The 19,281-nt window shown below is 39.6% G+C and overlaps 1 protein-coding gene across 2 annotated transcripts in view; it reads left to right on the top strand.

Moving 5' to 3' along the window:
- The window catches only part of PIK3R1 (phosphoinositide-3-kinase regulatory subunit 1), a 78,591-nt gene extending 60,809 nt beyond the window's left edge, over positions 1-17,782 (top strand). For both annotated transcript variants that reach the window (XM_066614161.1, XM_066614162.1), the window contains 9 exons: positions 2,524-2,626; positions 3,533-3,631; positions 3,741-3,921; positions 5,325-5,450; positions 7,292-7,434; positions 7,552-7,728; positions 7,826-7,894; positions 11,090-11,260; positions 13,297-17,782. In XM_066614161.1, the coding sequence (XP_066470258.1) occupies positions 2,524-2,626; positions 3,533-3,631; positions 3,741-3,921; positions 5,325-5,450; positions 7,292-7,434; positions 7,552-7,728; positions 7,826-7,894; positions 11,090-11,260; positions 13,297-13,486 (1,259 nt within the window). In that variant the 3' untranslated portion in view covers positions 13,487-17,782. The remainder of the gene's footprint in view (positions 1-2,523; positions 2,627-3,532; positions 3,632-3,740; positions 3,922-5,324; positions 5,451-7,291; positions 7,435-7,551; positions 7,729-7,825; positions 7,895-11,089; positions 11,261-13,296) is intronic.
- The last annotated feature ends 1,499 nt before the right edge of the window (positions 17,783-19,281 follow it).

Raw genomic sequence — 19,281 nt, forward strand, 5'->3', positions numbered from 1 at the left:
CGAGAAATGATCTTTTTGTTGTTGTTAGTTCACTTTACTTGATAAGGTTCATAGGGGGAGACTTCAAAAATATCAGGTCTAATACAGAGGAGAGTGTCCAAGAATGCCTATTCTTTAGGAATGATTGAAATGACAAATGTCTTGATGAGACCAGGTCAAGAGAGTTGGTGTGAATCAGGTGTACTGAAATATTCATCTGCATTTTGGCCAGTATTTAATGATTGAAAGATGGACTTGACAATCAGAATGCTACTTAGCTTTGACTCATTGCAGTGTAGATTCTCTTTATTGTATACAGTGTATATTGTATTAGTTAAGCTTGATTAGCATTTTTTAACAAACGCAGGCTGGAATTCCAATTTAAATATTTATGAATGATTAGACAATTTTTTGTCCAACACTTCAGACAAAAAATGCAAGCCTTGGGGACATCTTATTGAAAACAGTACAAAGCTTGTGATTATTTTAGGCATTCATACCACAAATGTATGCAAAATTGCACGTTTACCACCTCCAAACTTTCCCTTCCCCACATTTCCCCCCATTAAAAAAAATATGTTCACACTAGCTTCAAAATGTGCATAAAAGGATATCAGGCAATAACCTAGGCTAGATGGAAGCCTTACAGTGCTGTGATCCGGTTCTCTGTAAAGCAAGATATTCTACTGTATTGAAAAGAATGCTTCCTGCTGCAGCATATCAGCCTTTTGTCAACCTGCCAGCAGTGGAATGTACCAAGAAGCAGACAGAAAAGATTAAGGGGGGGAGGAGGAGAAGAATCAGTGTAAATTGAGAACACGGTCAGTCATCTTTCTAAATAAGATCAGGTGTCGCTCACAATTCTGTTAAGTGTCTTTTTCTGAAATGACAATTGTGAGATTAACAGTGAAGAACAGAAATGATGAAACAGGAGTGGTCCAGTGACATTATTTTTGACATGATTGGCTGGGGATTATGATGTAATAGGTTACAGTGCAGCCCCTTGTAGGTTTTAAAATGAATTCCAAGACACCATTACAAAGAGATCCTGACTGTTTCCTTATAACTGAGCTTACTTGCTGAAACTCATACAAATGTACAATACCATCTGGAACATGGAAGAGCTGGACATAGACTATACTAGGACAGATATAAATCGTGGCACAGACTTGATGTTTTACATAGAAATGGACCCACCAGGTAATACTGCAGTGTTATTGTGGAGGGCTAGCATCTTTTGGATAGTACAGTAGCTGCTGCTCAAGCAGAATCAGATTTTTAGGATTAACATACTTTGTTACTGAATTAATTTTGGGCTTTATTGCATTGAAAAAGAAGTCAGCAATAATTACTGTACAAAATTATTTTTGGTTTGTTTAATGAAACTGTAATTGTAGTCATGTGATTTCTGTTTTAGTTTCTTCTCTCACCTGTAGGTATGTTTGTCATCTACTAAAAAGAGTGCTGTTTTCTGTATCATGACAGGCACAAAATGCTGTAAAAATGTGTTGGGTTTTTTTTTATGCTAGCTTTTAAAACTGGACACTGTTTTAGATGTTAGATGTGATCTTTTGAAAATCATCAGGCTGAGTTTGAACCTCTGAATATACAGGATTCATTTTGATACGTATTTTTTATATGCGCTGATGTATATAAACAGGATTGAATTTACCATTTAATTAAAACACTTGTTTGATTATTATTACTGTTGTTTTTAATCCTGACTCCTGTATTGTCCCTCTTTGCTTGCGAGCCAGGAATGCTGCAGTATCTCTTCTTTGGCACCCATTGGTGTATGCATGCAGCTTTGACATTGATGAAAAGGGATATGGTTTTTTTAATCAGTCTTACCATTTGGAGCAATTTTATCCTACAGAATGCTAAGATTAACACCAGGGATATTTAGGTCACAGATGGGTTCCTTACAGTGTTTTTGGGCAGATCATTGTACAAAGTACCAGAGGATCAGAGAAACTCACTTCCTCTCCTAAAACATACAGCAGTGCCGTGGATTTGCCGATGGTTTATTACAGTGGTGGTGGAGGTAGAAAGCAAAAGAATTCCTCTTGAATGATTAAATGTCAGAGGATGGGGATGTGTGTGACCCATTTTATAACTTAAAATAATGTAAGGATCCTAATACATAGGATGGCAAGTGAGGGGGAAGCAAATTTCAGGGTATATCTTTTCAGCCTACATTGGTATTTGTGGCAGATGGGAATGGAATAGGAGCAGTCCTCCTTGACTGGAAGCATAGGAATTTTTTTGGTAACTTTAAATAAATAATAAATAGTGGTTGTACCTGCTTAGTTAGGAATTAATTCTGACTTATGCAGTTCTGAGGTCGGGAGGGAGAGGGAATGAGATTTTGAAAATATTGCTAATTAAAAACAAAACATACACAAAAAATAATTACTTCTGACAGACAGATTTAAGTTGATAATAATGTGGTTTCTCATTTTAAAACATATGTTGCCTAGTTATATCTATGTCTGTATAGATATGCTAAAATATTATTTCTTTTTTCTCTCTCTCCTTTTGCAGCACTGCCTCCTAAACCTCCAAAGCCGAATACTGTAACAAATAACGGTATGAATAACAACATGTCTCTGCAAGATGCTGAGTGGTACTGGGGAGATATCTCAAGGTAAGGAGAACATCTTTATCTTTATTTTGTTATTAATATCTTAATAACATGCATGCACATGCATTTCAATAGCCTGCATACTCACACCTGAGTAGAGTGTGGTCTTTGTAAAACATTTGTAGCACAGGTTTAGGATGCACACTTTGAAAGAGTTAAAAATTATTTGGTAAGCAGTTAGAAGTACAAAATATAACAAAGTTAAATATGCCAAAATGTGTTTATTTTATTACAGTTGTGCAGATTGTTTGCAAACGTTCTGACACAATTATTTTTACTTCTAAAACTCTTGGATATTTAAACAAGCTAAGAAATGTAATGCATGTTCATTATCTCAGTAGACTGCACTGTATTCTCCTTTAGTATAAACATCTTCAGACATGTGAAAAGAAAACTGGTCACATGGGGCAGAACCTTTTAATACGTCATATAAATAAAAAGTAACATGAAGAGTTGTTAACGCTTTGTAGAACAGGGGTGTCAAACATAAGGCCTGGGGGCCGGATGTGGCCCCCGGAAGCTTTTTATCCAGCCCTCAGGCTCTCAGCTGCTGAGGTGTTACCGCTGAAATGGCAACCAACATGAAAATTGAACTTTCCCAAATCTTGAAGTATGATCAAGATTTGCATATTCTGTCATTTGCAGTTAATGAGTTTTTATATGAGAACAAGGTCTGATTTCTGGCCATTAGCTGCTTAATGATGTCACTGTCTGCTTAATGACATCACTTCTGGCCTTCAGCAGGAGCCCTGAATGCTGACTTCGGCCCACTGTATGAAGTTTGACACCCCTGCTGTAGAATATAAAATTAGCTAATTTGGTGCAAGACTCTCTCTTATTCTGCTAGTAAAAGACAAGTAATTTTAATATAAGAAGCTAATCTGAATGTTGGTTTTGGTTCTATTGTAGAGAAGAAGTAAACGAAAAGCTTCGTGACACTGCTGATGGTACCTTCCTGGTACGAGATGCCTCCACCAAAATGCACGGGGACTATACACTTACACTAAGGTAAGGATAGTTGCACCCCTGCTGACGATGATTAGTTCATCACATGGCTTACATTAAGCAAAATTTTGGACATAAATATTACTGACTCTTTTCCAAATTTTATTCACAGGAAAGGAGGAAATAATAAGTTAATCAAAATATTTCACCGAGATGGAAAATATGGCTTTTCTGATCCGTTAACGTTCAATTCTGTGGTTGAGCTAATAAACCACTATCGGAACGAATCTTTAGCTCAGTATAATCCCAAGCTGGATGTTAAACTACTTTATCCAGTATCCAAGTATCAACAGGTAAAATTACTGTCCCCACACCTTCTGTTTGAATACTGAAATTGTATAAGATTATCTTCTCATACTAGAGACTTAGGCCCAAATCCTAACCAACTTTCCAGCACTGGCATAGCAGTTCCAATAGGGCATGTGCTGCATCCTGCAGATGGGTGGCATTCACAGAGGCCTCCTCAAAGTAAAGGAATGTTTATTCCCTTACCTCAGAGCTTCTTTGCCCTTATGTCAGTGCTGGAAAGTGGGTTAAGATTGTGCCCTTAGGGCCCAGTCCTATATAGTGTTCCAGTGCTGATGCAGCTGTGCCAATGGGGCATGTGCTGCATCCTGCAGTGGTGAAGGAGGAAGTTATGGAGGCCTCCTCCAGGTAAGGGAATATTTGTTTCCTTTCCTTAGGGTTGCATTACAGCTGCATCAGCACTGGAAAGTTGGATGGATTTGTACACTCAATTTGTGAGGAGTCTGGTGTGAAGATCTCTAAAAACACTGCTGAAGCAGCAGTTAAGTTCTGTACACAGTTTTCAACTCTAAATTATTAGTGAGAAGTTATGTATACAATAATGCAAATTCCAGAAGAGTAGCTGTGTGAGAGCCCAATCCTGAGCTTGTACCGCCTGCGCTCCTGCAGTGGAGAGTGTCCCAAACGTGCCATAAAGCACATTTGCAATCCTCAGTGCCAGCCAGCACTGAGCTAGCGCCGGTACTCCACCGCTCGGCAGTCAAGGGGTGAGTGGGGGCATGGGGAGGAGGCAGGGAGAAGGCGTTCTGGGCAGGGGGAGGTGAGGTGAGGAGAGGACAGGGAGGAGGCATGCTGGGGGAGGGAATGGGGCGTAAGGGGCAGGACCAGCAGAGCTCTGCTTCGCAACATTCAGAGCCTCTGTGTCGGGCCACAAGGTTACCGCGGAGTCAAGATGCTCCATTGTGGGGCTACTTCCCTTACCTGGGGAAAGAGGACAAAAGTTCCCTTCCCCCAAGGAGCCGTTGGCAGCTGCTCCGTTGTGCATAGAATACTGAGGCAGCCATGTGGGCACCGCTGCAGCCCCAGTGCAACAGGCAGTTCAGGACTGGACTGTGAGTCTGTGATAGAGAAAACAAAGAGTCCTGCAGTCACTTAGACCAACAAGCTTATTGTGAGATGAATTCTTTCCTGTACACAAGAGCCTCATTTGAAGAAGTAGCCTCATTCCACAATAAATGCATGGGATACACATCTCCCTTTGGTGGCAATATTATAAGCAATGTGTTCTGCCATGTGCAGAATCCATTTTCTTGCATTTAATTTATATTCCTTTACATCTTTATGTAAATCATTTATTTGGCTTCTCTTTCTTGCCTCATTATTGTTTTATGATGATACTGTAAGAAACTATATCTTCACTGGATGTCTGTTCATTTACGCATCCTTCCAGGATCAAGTGGTTAAAGAAGATAGCATTGAAGCAGTTGGAAAGAAATTGCATGAATATAACATTCAGTTCCAAGAGAAGAACAGAGAGTATGACAGGCTCTATGAAGACTACACAAGAACATCTCAGGTGAGCAGTGTTGAATGTTAAACCATAAGCCCACTCTGCCACAGCAGGGCCGATTCATTTTAGCAAAGCAGATGTCAATATGTAATTTGAGGTTAAAGCTTCTTGACATTGCAGGGATTTTTATCCATACTGATAAGCTTTGAGCTTTCTGTTTTAAAAGAAAAACCCATGGTTTGGATAGCTGATCAGATTGGAATTGCTTTGACATTTCTAAATCATTGTAATACTGTGACTTGGGAGCAGCTCTTACAGGTCCTTGATATCCTGAATACTCACTTGGCAGGTGTTCTGCTCTCTGGTCACTTTCAAGTGTAATAGAATAGTATTAATAGAATAGAATAGTATTAATTATCTTTCAATACCATGTGCTGTTTGAACTGGACTACTCACTACATGTGAGTAAAAATTAAAGTGTTCACTCTTAGCTGATTAATTAATGTTCAGCAGAGACTGAAAATACCAGGATGGTGTAATAGGGGAGAAGACTTCAGCATCTTTACAGTTTGGAGATTGTTGACTAGAAGACTTGGAATTTTGAGCATTATGGGGAGGATAAAGTTATTTTATATGGCTATATATATATACCTTTTAAGAATCCTGATTTTGGATTGTTGTAATTTCGTATCCTCACACACATCTCTATTATGATTTAACTACACCTGGTTTCATTCATGGTAGGAATGGATGCCCCATACTTTCTTGCCATGCATAAGGAAATATGGTAGATGTATTTTATAAGAACACTCTAGTCAACTATTTCTGATCAGGAGAGCAGAAATACATAAGGTAGCATCCAGAGCAATGCTTCTGTGAACACAAGTGCTTTCCAAGAATGAAAGTAGCATTCTGCTCACATAAAGCGTTCTTTGGATAAGTGGATTGTTTTTTCTGTGTACAGAGTGCACCTCTATTTACAGAAACATTACTCTGAATTTTGCCCATAATATATAACATCAGTGCTCCTGAAGTGCTTCTACTTTTAACCATTGAATTTTCTAACAATACCTGGTCAGAATTTAATGCTGGGAAAGTTGCTCTATATTACCTTCAGCAGTAAGCTTGTATGTCAAGTATTTGTATTGAAACAGTCCAAATGAAACTGTATAAATCTAACCAGTTTCTCAGATCAATGTAATATTGGAGTGTTGTGATTGTACCATTAAAAGTATTGTTGTTGCTTAAAGTACCATTAAAAGTGTTGTTAATACAGAACATATTTTGTGCGTGCACGGGCAATTCCATATATCCGTGGGGTTTCAATTCCAGAACACATACGCACACACACACACACACACACGCCCGCAGTTAAGTGAAACCGCAGATATAGGCGAACGTCTTCCCCCCCACCCTCCGGAGCCAAGAGGAGCTTTACTCCCCTTGCCTCTGGGGGTCCTCTGACCCCAGCAGAGCCCATGGACATTCGTTTGCGGCCTCTACTGGGCTCAGACTGAGCCTTTCTGTTAAAAAAAAACATGACTTCCAGTTTCACAGAGAAACTGAAGTGATGTTTTTAATGCCTTATAAGGTGTTGGCAGGCCCAAGGAAGCCCCAGAGGAACTTCACAGAGAAACCAGAAGTCACTTTTTCTTAACAGAAAAGCTGAGTCTGAGCCCTGCAGAGGCCTCGTCTGTCCGTCTGCGACCTCTGTTGGGCTCAGAGGGCACATGCAGGAGGGCCCTCAGACCTGATCCACGGATAAGTCAATTCACAGATAAGGGATCTGCAGATATGGGACCCCCCTCTATGTCATAAATGCAACTACAGGTATATCTTCAGATATAGGATAATCTATCATTGTTTGAGTTTTATTGAAACTGAAGTTCTAATTATCTCCCTTCCAGGAAATTCAGATGAAAAGAACTGCAATTGAGGCATTTAATGAAACCATAAAAATATTTGAAGAACAGTGCCAAACACAAGAAAGATACAGCAAAGAATACATAGAAAAATTTAAGCGAGAAGGAAATGAGAAAGAAATACAAAGGTTGGTAGCAATATTTAAGATGTTCTGTTTAAAATATGAAACAGTCTACGAAGTAGGAAGAGCAAGGCTGAGTGGTGCTTAAGGATTTTGCTTAATTTGCCACATTCTTTACTCTAGAATTATGCACAATTATGAGAAGCTGAAATCTCGAATCAGTGAAATTGTGGACAGCCGGCATAGGTTGGAAGAGGATTTAAAGAAGCAAGCTGCTGAGTACCGGGAGATTGACAAGCGCATGAACAGCATTAAACCAGACCTTATACAGCTAAGAAAGACAAGAGATCAGTACTTGATGTAAGTAGCTATGAGTAGCCAAGCCTTCAGTGCTTTGTATGTAGTGCACTGTATGTTTGTGAATGTTACTAACTTTGACTTCAAAACTGCTTTCCAGGTGGCTGACTCAGAAGGGTGTTCGGCAAAAGAAACTGAATGAATGGCTTGGCAATGAAAATACAGAAGAGTAAGTATCCCCAAACCTCTCAGTGCACTTGTTTCTCAGTTAAATCCTATTTCAGTGAGTTTTCAGTGATAGAATAAATTGTCTCTCATAGCTTAATCCTGTACATGTCTAGTCAGAAGTAAGTCCTACAGAATCTAATGGTGCTTACTCCTAGGTAAGTACGTATAGGATTATAGCTGTACAGTGTACTTTACTGCGTTGTTTCACCTGGAAAATGAGCATTGCCTTCAAGCTTACTTTTTCTGGCAGTGGAGCACTAAGAGTTGGGATCTAGGTGATTAGAGGGGGGAAAAAATGGAAACTAAGATTTCTAACTCTCTCAATGCCTTGACTTCCCAGTTTATCACTCATCTGCAGACTAGGATTAATAATAGGGATAAGGTCCTTGATGGCATCTAAATCTCTGTTCAATTAATGTACAAGGAACTAGAACTGGTAGGTTTATTGTTTTTGCTATGAACACATAAACACAGACACAGTCTGTGCCATTTCTGTGCTGTTCAATAAAAGGAAGTGGTTGATGGACATGCAAGAATTTCCATCCCTGTGTGTGTGTGTGTGTGTGTGTGTGTGTGTGTTGAAAACACTGGAAAAGGAGCCTACAGTGCAATCTTATGTATGTCTGCTCAGAAGCAAGTCCCATTGAGTTCAGTGGGACTTACTTACAAATAGGTGTGCATAAGATTGTAGCCCTAGCCACCTGTGTGATTTGCAGCCGCATCTTACAGCAACCATGTGAGACTACAGGCTTTCAACAACCTTTGGGTGTTAGTCACATATATTCCTATCAGAAAGATATTCAAAGTAGGCAAGTTCTGTGTATTTCAAAATGTGCAGTGTAGCCTTCATTTTAAACCAGATAAACCATGCAAAGTGCATGTTTTAAGACAACATCGGGGAAGAAAAGTATGCCCCAGTCTCTGTAAGTGTGAAGAAACTGCATGGATTCTGGGTCTCACACTCTTACTTGTTTGCAAAGCCATTTTGTGATCATGGTTAGCAATATCTTTTTGATCAATAATTGTGCAACTTCCCTGTAGGCTTGACAATACTAACATTTTAATTGACCAGATCACCTCATGTTAACCCATTTCATGTTGTGTTGTGCCAGCTCACTGCCATTACTGATGGCAATACTAGAAGTACTGATTAAAAACATTATAGGTATATTAATACAGGTCTAGCCTATTTATACATGGATTTTTTATACACGGATTTGATTCAATACGAATGTCCCCTGCAATTGAGAAGGAATGTGCTGATCCCTGGAGAAGGGGAAGAAAATGCACCATTTTAAAATCAGTTTAAAAAACTGAACAGTCCTTTAATAGCCTCCTTAATGAGAGAGGGGGGGCAGTTGGCTGACAATCCATCAATCCTTCTCTCTCCAGTGGCCCCTCCCTTCCCCCTGAGCATGTATGCATTGGTGAAGGCAGGGGCTGAGTGAAGCGGTTGGAGGAGGACTGATTGATGGATTGGCTTCTTAATGAGTCTTATCTTAGTCAAAAGGTCGGCAAGGCTGTTTTTAAATCACTAGAGCAAAGAAACTTTGTTTTTTAAATTGATTTGCTCTAGTGCCTTTTTGCCATATACGTGAGTGCTTGGAACGGAACCCACACGAATCATTACCGCAGACACTCGCCTATAAGTCGATCCCACAGACAAGTCGAGGGCAGGTTTTGAGTCAACAATCATGGAATTTTCTATGACCCTCGGATAAGTCAGGGGTTAAACTTAGGGGGATGTCTGACTATAGTTTTGTCTGATTTTACTTAAGGCCAGATCCTGAAAAATAACCCACCCCTAATTGTTACCTAAGAACTGTAGTCTCTAATTTATTAAAAACATAGTAAAAGATCATAAGATACATTTTTATTCTTTTTAAATTCTGGTCTTCATCACCTTTTTGTAAGCACTATCAGAGTAAGTGCACTGTAAACAACATACCAGTAAAACAGTGGTTCCCAACCTGGTATTCATGTACTCCCAGGGACACTCAACAGGACCTTTAGGGGTACTTGAAAAAGAATGGCATAATGGTAGAAAGAGGCAGGTCATGCTCCAGAATGCCTTGCAAGACAGGAATGCCTTGCAAGGACCAGCAAGGCAGGAAGGGAGGTAGCTAGTTGGCTGTGAAAGCCGCACCAGTAGCTAGTTTTTGGTCATCAATTCATGTATGAACCAGTGATTGAAAACCAGCACAGTAAAAAAGCTGAAACATAATATGGAAAGTGATCAATCACTTAGAATTTCTCAGCACACTTCTGGTGCAAAACAGTGCAAAGGCAGAGTCTTCTGTACTTCAAACATGAAAAGAGAGAATATGTTATGAATATATGAAGTCTGGGCTTTCATATAGAGAAGATGAGGGCTTGTATTATTAATTACAAACATTTTGCTAATACGAAAGGTACAATTTATGGAAATGGGCTGCCAAGGGATATGCAAGTGAAAAAGGTTGGGAACCTCTGCAGGAGAACCATGAATCAAATCCACCTTTAAGGTGTCTGGTGTGTTAAGCCAGAAGCTCTGTGTACAACATACAACCCATAACTGAGAGTGTGCAATTCAATTCACAGCAGAGAGATGGAGCCGCATATATTTGCAACCCTTTTTACTCAGTAGTAGACCCACTGCTTTCCATGGGTGTTATTCTTAAGTAAGGGTGCATTGAATTGTAGCCTGCTTCAAATGCAAGGAGGATTCCCATCCTCGTGTTTCAAAAAACAGACCTGCTTTGCAAGCATTTGCAAAGCAGAACCAGGCTGCAGCAGAAGGAAGGAGAATAAAAGGTTAACAAATTGCTTCTAAGGAGCTGTGCCTGCCTGCTGCTTGAGAAACTTGGCGCCTGTCTGCAGCTTGAGAAACGAAACTTTTCAGAGCTGAATGGCTTTGCCCTCTGATTGACCCGGAGATAAGGCAAAGTGATAATTTGAGCTTGATTACTTGGCAAAAATGTCACATACTATAGGCGAGTATCTACGGTAGTCTCAGCCTGTAACTTATTTGTTGTCATAAAGTCAAGCTGTTGATCATCAGAGCTGCAACCTTGCAGAAATATTGATCTTTAATCTCAGAAAAATTCAACTTGGAAGGAGTGAAATTTTCAAGGCCTGAACTAAATAATTTGAATGGAAGTGTCACTAATTATATCTGATTCTTACTTTTTTGTCTGGGTTTTTTTTTTTTAAACAGCCAATACTCTATGGTAGAAGATGATGAAGATTTGCCTCATCATGATGAGCGAACATGGAATGTGGGAAATATTAACAGAAGCCAAGCTGAAAATCTACTGCGTGGAAAACGGGATGGAACATTCCTTGTTCGAGAAAGTAGCAAACCTGGTTGCTATGCCTGCTCTGTTGTGTATGTATCCATATGTTATGCTTTATCTCTAAAGTATTGGAGAGGACATATAATTAACACCTGCTCCAATCTCTGCTAAGAATTTTCTTTGGGGACAGAATAAAATGTTTTGTGTATAGAAGTTGAAATCAACCCTTTTTATGATACTATTTAAAACTTATAATTTGTACACCAAGAGGATTCTCGGTGGTTCTACCATCCCTCAAATTATTGAATTCCTTCCCTCAGGAGAGTAGCCAAAGTTCAAGTCTGAACACCTACCTCTTGGGGTTGTCTTTGAAGAGAGAGTTGGGATGAATTGTTTTATTTGCTTGAAGTTACTACACTTGTATAAACCTTGAACTTTGAGATAAGCTATACATTTGAATAGAATATATACTGTACTGAAAATAAGCATACTGGTCCCTACTCCCTAACTGCAGATTCAGGACCCATGTTTTTAACTAACCATGGGTTCCAAACCCATGGTGGGGGCTGGACCTGAGCCCACAGACACCACCAGAGATGCTTTGTGAGTCCCTGTGTCTTGGAACCTGCAGATTTCATTATCCATGGGTTTTGGTATCCATGGAGGGTCCAGGAACAGATCCCCCATGGATACCAAAACTCCACTTGCATTTACCTTAAGTAGTTACCATCTTTGCAATACAGTTGGTAATTCTTAAGGTAAAGATATTTATTTTCAATGAGAGCCTCTGTTTCTTTCCACTTCAAATTTTATTACTTATTTCAATGATAGTTTATAGCTTGAAGTGTCTGTGTAACAACTTCAGGACATAAAAATGTGTTTGCCCCGTTTGCTTTATCTGGAGATGTGTTTACATATACAGTGAGTCCTCTTTATCCACGGATTCAGAACACATGAAGGTTCCAAACCCATGTCTGGAGGACTCACAGAGGATCTCCCAGATTATGCAATCTAGGGACTTCTAGTGGGGGATAAGTATATAGGTCTGTCCTTGGCATCTGCACAGGTTCCATTCCCAGAACCCCCTCCCCCCAGAATGCTGAAAATTGTGGGTAGTGAAATCTGTGGTCTGACCTATTTTCTGAGGTGCAGGGAGGTTGCTCACGCATGAAATGCAGAAAACTGCAGATAATTAAAACCGGAAGTGCCTGCCTGAAGACTCATTATCCTCAGTTTTCTGCATCTGTGGGGGTTACAGGAACGGAACCCCTGCAGATGCAGAGAACTTACCTGTATACTTATCCACACCACTAAAAGTCAGTTTACTGCATGTTCTTGCAGTGTTCCCCTCACTACTAAACATGTCGCTCAAATATCCGTTTTCTAAATGCTCACTGTACTTTTCTGGGAACCCGGCCAAGTGACTGGCACTATGTAGGACTGTCTTCATTTCTTGGTGAAGACATTCATTCATTTACATGCTTTTTAAGCATTTCTGTCATTAAATGGATGATTCAGTATAATCATCTGGATCTTGGATCCAATGACTTGGATCCAAAGGACAGTGAGCAGAAAGAGGATATGACTTGGTACTGTTCTGTGAACTCTTGCCCTGCTGCTAGTGGAAGACTTCTTGCAGGGCAGAGATGTATGAAAGCTTCTTTACAGCAGGAAAGGCGTGGGGCTGCATCCTAACTAGCATAAGCATGGCTGCTTATGCAAGTCACCTTCCCTGCCTTTTCCTCCCTGTGACAGCTGCCTGGGTCTCCCCAAGAAGCTACTACTGAAGGTTCAGGAAACCCTGACAACAACATGGGATGAGGCACAGGGAACTGCAGTGAGAAGGGGGAATCTCAGAAAGCAGCCATAGGCACATTCTGCAACCATCAAGGCTTTTGAACTAGATCAGTAGGAAATATTCTGAGAACTATTGGAAGTAAACAGCAGCCAAGTGTTACTGGTTAGAGATAAGAAAAGTAATGGAAGTCATTTTAGGCTACATCATGCAAATAGACCCAAGGATGTATTTGTTTACTTATTTAGGGGAAAGTTAATGAGAAAAGAAAAAAAAGCAACGTATCTTCTTTGATAATGTTTAAACAAACCTGCTCTATTTTTTTCTGTTTAGTGTGGATGGTGAAGTAAAGCACTGTGTTATCAACAAAACCCCTACTGGGTATGGATTTGCAGAGCCATATAACTTGTACAACTCGCTGAAAGAACTGGTGCTACATTATCAACACACATCACTTGTGCAGCACAATGACTCTCTCAACGTCACACTAGCCTATCCAGTATATGCACAGCAGAGGCGATGAAGATGTGAATATTCCGGGGTTTTGTCTCTTTTTATTAAACGCCCACAAAGATAACTCAACAATCTTGAGGCCTCTGGGTAAGGAATGCTCGTGAGCTGGAGCTGAAGTGTCAAAGCCATCTGTCTTCAGATGGGACTGAAGCTTTCTTTACAACAGCAGTGGGAGAGATCACAGCTGAGAGCTGTGAATACACATTTTTAAAGTGCTTTTTTATAAAAGACTAAGCAAAAGAAAACACAACGAGAGAGAGAGAGAGAGCAAGAGAAAGCAAAGAAGTGCTACACCTGTCTCCCTGCAGGGACATAGAGGCCTTTAACCATGGTGCTTGTTGATCATCTCTTCGAAGCTTTAAGAGCTCAAACATTGGAACTTTGCAGACCCTAAAGTGCAGCAGGGTCTGTACGTGGCAGTAGAATTTCTCCATCGTGGATTGGGTGATGATAGAGCTGTGTACAACAGCTGCAGAGGCCCAGCGCTGTGGATTGCTGGTTTTATGGTAAATGATATGTAGCAGAATGGCACTTTCATTTTTAAGGGACACTTTAAAAGACTTTGATGGCCGACTGATCATCAGAGAAATGGACACAGTAACAGAAGTGCCAGGAAGTGTTTTTGTTTAGACGTTTAAAATCCTGTTTTAAGAAGATATTTAAGACTGAAGAGAACTGGACTTTTATGGTATACCATATACAAATGTACATAGTACTGGATAACTAACTATTGTAGATGGAAACTGTCAATACCAAACTCATTCTGTTCACTTTTTGTTTTGCCAAAAGCTGAATCCTTACACTGCTATGCAATACTTCATTTTTCGCGAGGCTGTATTTCAGTTTCAAGTGTAACTAGAGGATAAGCTTTTTCTGGTGTTCTTTTTCTTTGTCGTCTCAAAATGTTCTCTTAATTCATACTTTTTGTGTTAATTTTCATTTTGTTCATTATTTTTCCTTTTTTTAAAAAGAAATGTACAGGCCGCCAGTAAAAGTTGGCTAAAGAATTAAAACTATGAACTATTTTAACAGGGTTTTTTTCCCCTTTGTATAGAGTATTGGGCTGATAGCTCAAGGTTAAAATTCATTATTTCCTTTTCGACTAAATATTTTGTTGGGCAGTGCCTGATAAGCTTCAAAGCTGCTTTATTCAATAAAACTACATGAACATTGCAATGTATCAGTGAGTCCAACAATATTGTTTGAAGGTAGCTTCAGACTGTAGTATCCCACTATGTTTGATTCAGATAAGGGTTTATATTTTTGTCCTGGGTTCTGATCATGAAGAAGAGAAATCTCCACCTTGTTTGAGTTCTAGAGATAAACAGGGGAAGAATTTGCAACTACAGTAGTTAAGTCAAGTTTAATTTTTCAAACTAAGTCATGTGAAATCCTGACCAACGATTATAGACACTGCATCAAGCAACTTCTCATATTACACAGAAAAATTTGTGTGTGCGTGCGTTTTTTTAAGTATGTGTGCATTATTTGGTTTCAAAGTTCATATTGTCCTGAATAACTGTGTATAATAGGCAGAATTTTTGGAAGTCCTGTTTCTGTGACACTTTCCACAAATTAATCTTTTTTGTTACTTTTATATCTCTGTGAACTTAAAAAAAAGTTGTCATCTAAAAGGGCAATTTTAAATCAGGTACGAGTGGGTTAAAGTTAATGAAAGAAACATAAGACCTCAGTGTTATAGTTCTTAACCAAATTATTCATTTCTTGAACAACACAATAAAAATGAGAGTTGTATTTTACATTTTACAGATAAGTGTTAAGGAACTCTGGAAAATGTTATTTTAGTGAAAGTTCAAAAAAGAAAATAGATCATGTGGAATTTAGTTTATGGTATTGACCCTTGTTAAAGCAATCTTTCCTTCTTAAAATGAAATTTTAAGGACTACTTGTAGATATATCTTTATCATTTGGTAACACTATTAATAAATCAGTCTGTTCCTTCTATTTCTCTTTATATCAGATACTGTGAGGAGTTTGTTTATAACCTGTTTGCTTTCCTGAGGAATGTGGTTTATTTCAGCATACTTCTGAGATTGATACAAACTCCTTAAAAAGCCAATAGGGATTTTTAAGGTCCCACTGTGCAGCCACATGCATCTCTACTCAGAACTAAGCCCCATTGAGTTCAATGAGACTTACTCCCTGGTAGTTGTGTGTAGAGCTGCAGCCTTAGTAAAGTATTCCATGGGAATTGTGGCTAAAACCGCAGACTGCAAGCTTTAACTGACTTGCACAGTATTAGCCTCACTTAGTCAATGGAACTACTCCAAGGAGGAAGGAAGGGCTGGGAATCACATTTCATCTTGGGGAGCAAAGATTAACCCAAACTTAACTAATTTTAATCAGTTTCTTCTTTCCCACTACTAGACCTTTCAAGAGTACAACAAAATAATGGTGGTGGTAATTAATTTTGCCTCTGTTTTGGCAATTTTTCTTAGAGGGTAAATGTATTACCAGTCACTGATTTGCAAATAATTTTCCATTGTAATATGACCAAAAATGCACTTTGATAGATGAGTACATCCATGAGCTGACTGCACATAACTGCTAAACAGATGGATGCTGTTGCCTGGAGTGATCACCTGTTTGGAGAAGAGCAAAGCCTTAATGTAGGCCCTTTTGGACAGGAAAGTATGGTGCCCGCGTTCAGTCTCCCCTCTTCCTCTCAGCACCAGGTGATCAGTATTGTCCAATCTGAGACCATGCCCATTTGTTTGATTCTCTGCATGTAGGTTCCAGTCTAGTATAGGGAGCTACACATGTGGCCTCTCTAGCCCTTGAAACCATGGTTGAGCCTTGGGATCTGCATGCACAGCATCTTTTTTTTTGTGCAGTTCCCAAACCAGCAGTGGATGCTCATGCAGAAGCTTACTTCTGTGCATGCATCTTCCTTTCTGAGAAAGCAGAGAGACAAAACAAAATAACAAAAATCCTCAGCTATAAAGGTAACTTAACAGGGCTGCTGGAATACAAACTGCCATGTTTATATCATGATGCATAATAAAGCTATTACAGACAAAACAAGTTATGGGTTCCTTAACTTGAGGCTTAGGTTCATGGTCCCTGCCGCACTTCTGTACGTTGTACGAGAAGGCCATGTTTTAAGTGCAGCTTTCGGCAAATAGAAGTATACATTGAAATTTGTATCCAAATTTCCCATTTATCCAAACTGCTAGGAAGGGGAAGGGATGGGGGCAACATTCTTAGTTGTGTTTGGACTTTATTGTTTCATGTCATAGACTGCCCTGAACGTTCTCTGAGCCATGTGACCGAAGACAAATTGTAAAAAATATATATATATTCCAGTCTGGATAAATGGGGAATGTTCTTTCCAATGCAAGAAATTCAAGTCACATAACTAGGATTTTCTTATCAATATTTGTAAGGAGGAAATCTGTTGTGCAAGCTGTCATTGTACTAAGGTGAGCATTCTTTAACATCTCTAACATGTTTCCAAAAGGAACACACAAACTTCTTTCACAAGAAGTTCACTAGTGAAGAGTGAACACCCTGGGTGCATTTGTTCGAATTCAAGTAACCTGTTTGAAACACACAGGGAGCTTGGAAAGGTCACCTTACATGTTTCTAGAATTTGTTTCTTAAATGTGTAAAGCCAGATCTTCTGTTTTCAGTGTCAGCTGTTATGTAGAAAAAGTGGCTTTGTCTTGTAATTAACAATGAGCTACAATGCTTGGGGGGGAAATCATTCTGATGTTTTTCAGTGGAGAGAACATCAATTAGTTTTAATACAGTGCTTTTTGCTATGCATGGTATTCGTTTGGGAAAGCAATTCCTAAGGTGGATTTTGTTCAGGATTGCTTTCAGAATGGGCAGTTCCAAGCACAATGCCTCTCAATGGACATGATGCAAGATGCAATATTCTGTTAAAAAAATTAAAAAAATTAATCATTTTGGTAAGGTTTAAAAATGGGCCAGATAGAAATTAGAAAACATTACATTGCTATTTGTCCTGTGAGACTGCATTAGCTTCCCAAGATGCTGCTATTTTTATTCTTAGTTCTTTCCCCCTAAAAAGATTAAGCTCTGTTCTGTATAATGTCTTTAAAACATTAAAAATTCCTTTGTTTTTAACTGGTTTTTTTTAGGGAGGCAGAGGCTAAATGGGTCAGTTGTAAATTGCCTTTAAAAGGCAATATTAACAAATGCGCCTCCTTAAAAAATGTTGTTGGCTTTCTGGAATTGATGGAGCTGTGTCCTGTTTTTTCAGTTGCTTTAAAAATTGTACTAGGTCTGCAAACAGAATAAAGATTGTTTTGAAACTGCACTTTATACATTGAAGGCACTGGTATATTGCTGACTTTTTCATCCACTTGCTTTCTGATGAATAACTGAAAGTGGGGAGGAAGCAAAGGATGAAAGCATATGCTTTCTTTCCCCCATCCCCTCCAAATCTCAAATATGAAGAGGAAAATAAATTAATTTACACCACAGCAGTTGAATTGCTCAGATATCAACCCTCTGCGCCCCCCATGTGGTATTCTAGTGCAACCACATTCATCCCAATGGCTTTTAGACAAAGTAACATGTGATTATTCATTGCTCAGAGTTCCTGCAGACTTCAGTCCAGCCAAGAAATCACAAGCCAGAATAGGATCCAAGGCTCAATTACGCAATACTAGTGGACGTGCCTAAGCCTATGGCTGCAACTAAGGTAGTTCTTTAGAGTTGTGGTCTCTGGTCTGTGCCTTTCACTGGTCCTTTCTCCAGCATCTCAGGCAACTTCTGTCCTGTGAACCCAACCAGATTGCTGAGTTTGCATAGACCTTTCCTGATCCCCCTCTTCATTTGGAACCACTTGTTTTTAATGTGATCAGTCCTGTCTTCACCTCTCTGATGTTTCAAACAGAAAAGAGCAGCAGGACCTGGTTTAAGAGAAGAGGTTTCTCTTGAACCTGAAAAGAAGCATGGGAGATGCAAAGGAATAATCTTTCCCTGTAAATCTGCATGTCTAGCTGAGCTTGTATTAAATTTTTGTGCCCCCAAATTGCTAGATACCTTAGCTACGCCACTGGACAAAGGTGGAACTAGAATCCGTGTGCCTGTGCATGTAGAGGTGCATGCTTGTATCACGAGTTGGGCAAGGCTAGTGTGCAGCTCTAGCCAAAGTAAAATCAGCAAGGCAGCCCTTGGCAATCTTATCTTAAAAGAAACCCACCCCAACATTCCTTCAGGTATGGGACACACAAAGCTGCCTTGTACGGAGTCAGCCCACTGGTCCATTTAGCCTAGTATTGTCTCCTTGACAGCAGTGCCCCAGGTTCTTAGACAGAAATCACTCCCATTACTTCCTACATGATGTTTTGAAGCTGAGATGTTGAAGACTGAACGTGGCATCTGCTACATGCAAAGTGTATGCTCAGCCACTGAGCGATGGTTCCTCATCAGCTTTTATTCTCATTTCCAGCATGGTTATGATAATTTATCATGCTTCTATCCCTGCCTCTAAGGACCTCAGGGCAGCATATGGTGAGGTTATAATTTTATCTTTGCACAGCTCTAAGAGAAGTTAGGCTAAGGGTGAGTGACTGGATTAAAGTCCCCAGTGATCTGGGTAGTCAAGCAGGGATTTGAATATTGAGTTGTCAAGATCTGAACTCGAGTGCAATAACTACCTAACACAGTCTCTCTAGGTTCTTCAGTGGGTGCTCACTAGTTCAGACTCCAAAAAGAGTTGATGATGACGATGCAGTTATATACTGCTCTTCAACCAAAAAGTTATCAAAGTAGTTTAGGCTGTAATCCTAGATACACTTTCCTGGGAAT

Source organism: Tiliqua scincoides, chromosome 2 (genome assembly GCF_035046505.1).
Source record: "Tiliqua scincoides isolate rTilSci1 chromosome 2, rTilSci1.hap2, whole genome shotgun sequence".
In the NCBI taxonomy this organism is placed as follows: Eukaryota; Metazoa; Chordata; class Lepidosauria; order Squamata; family Scincidae; genus Tiliqua; species Tiliqua scincoides.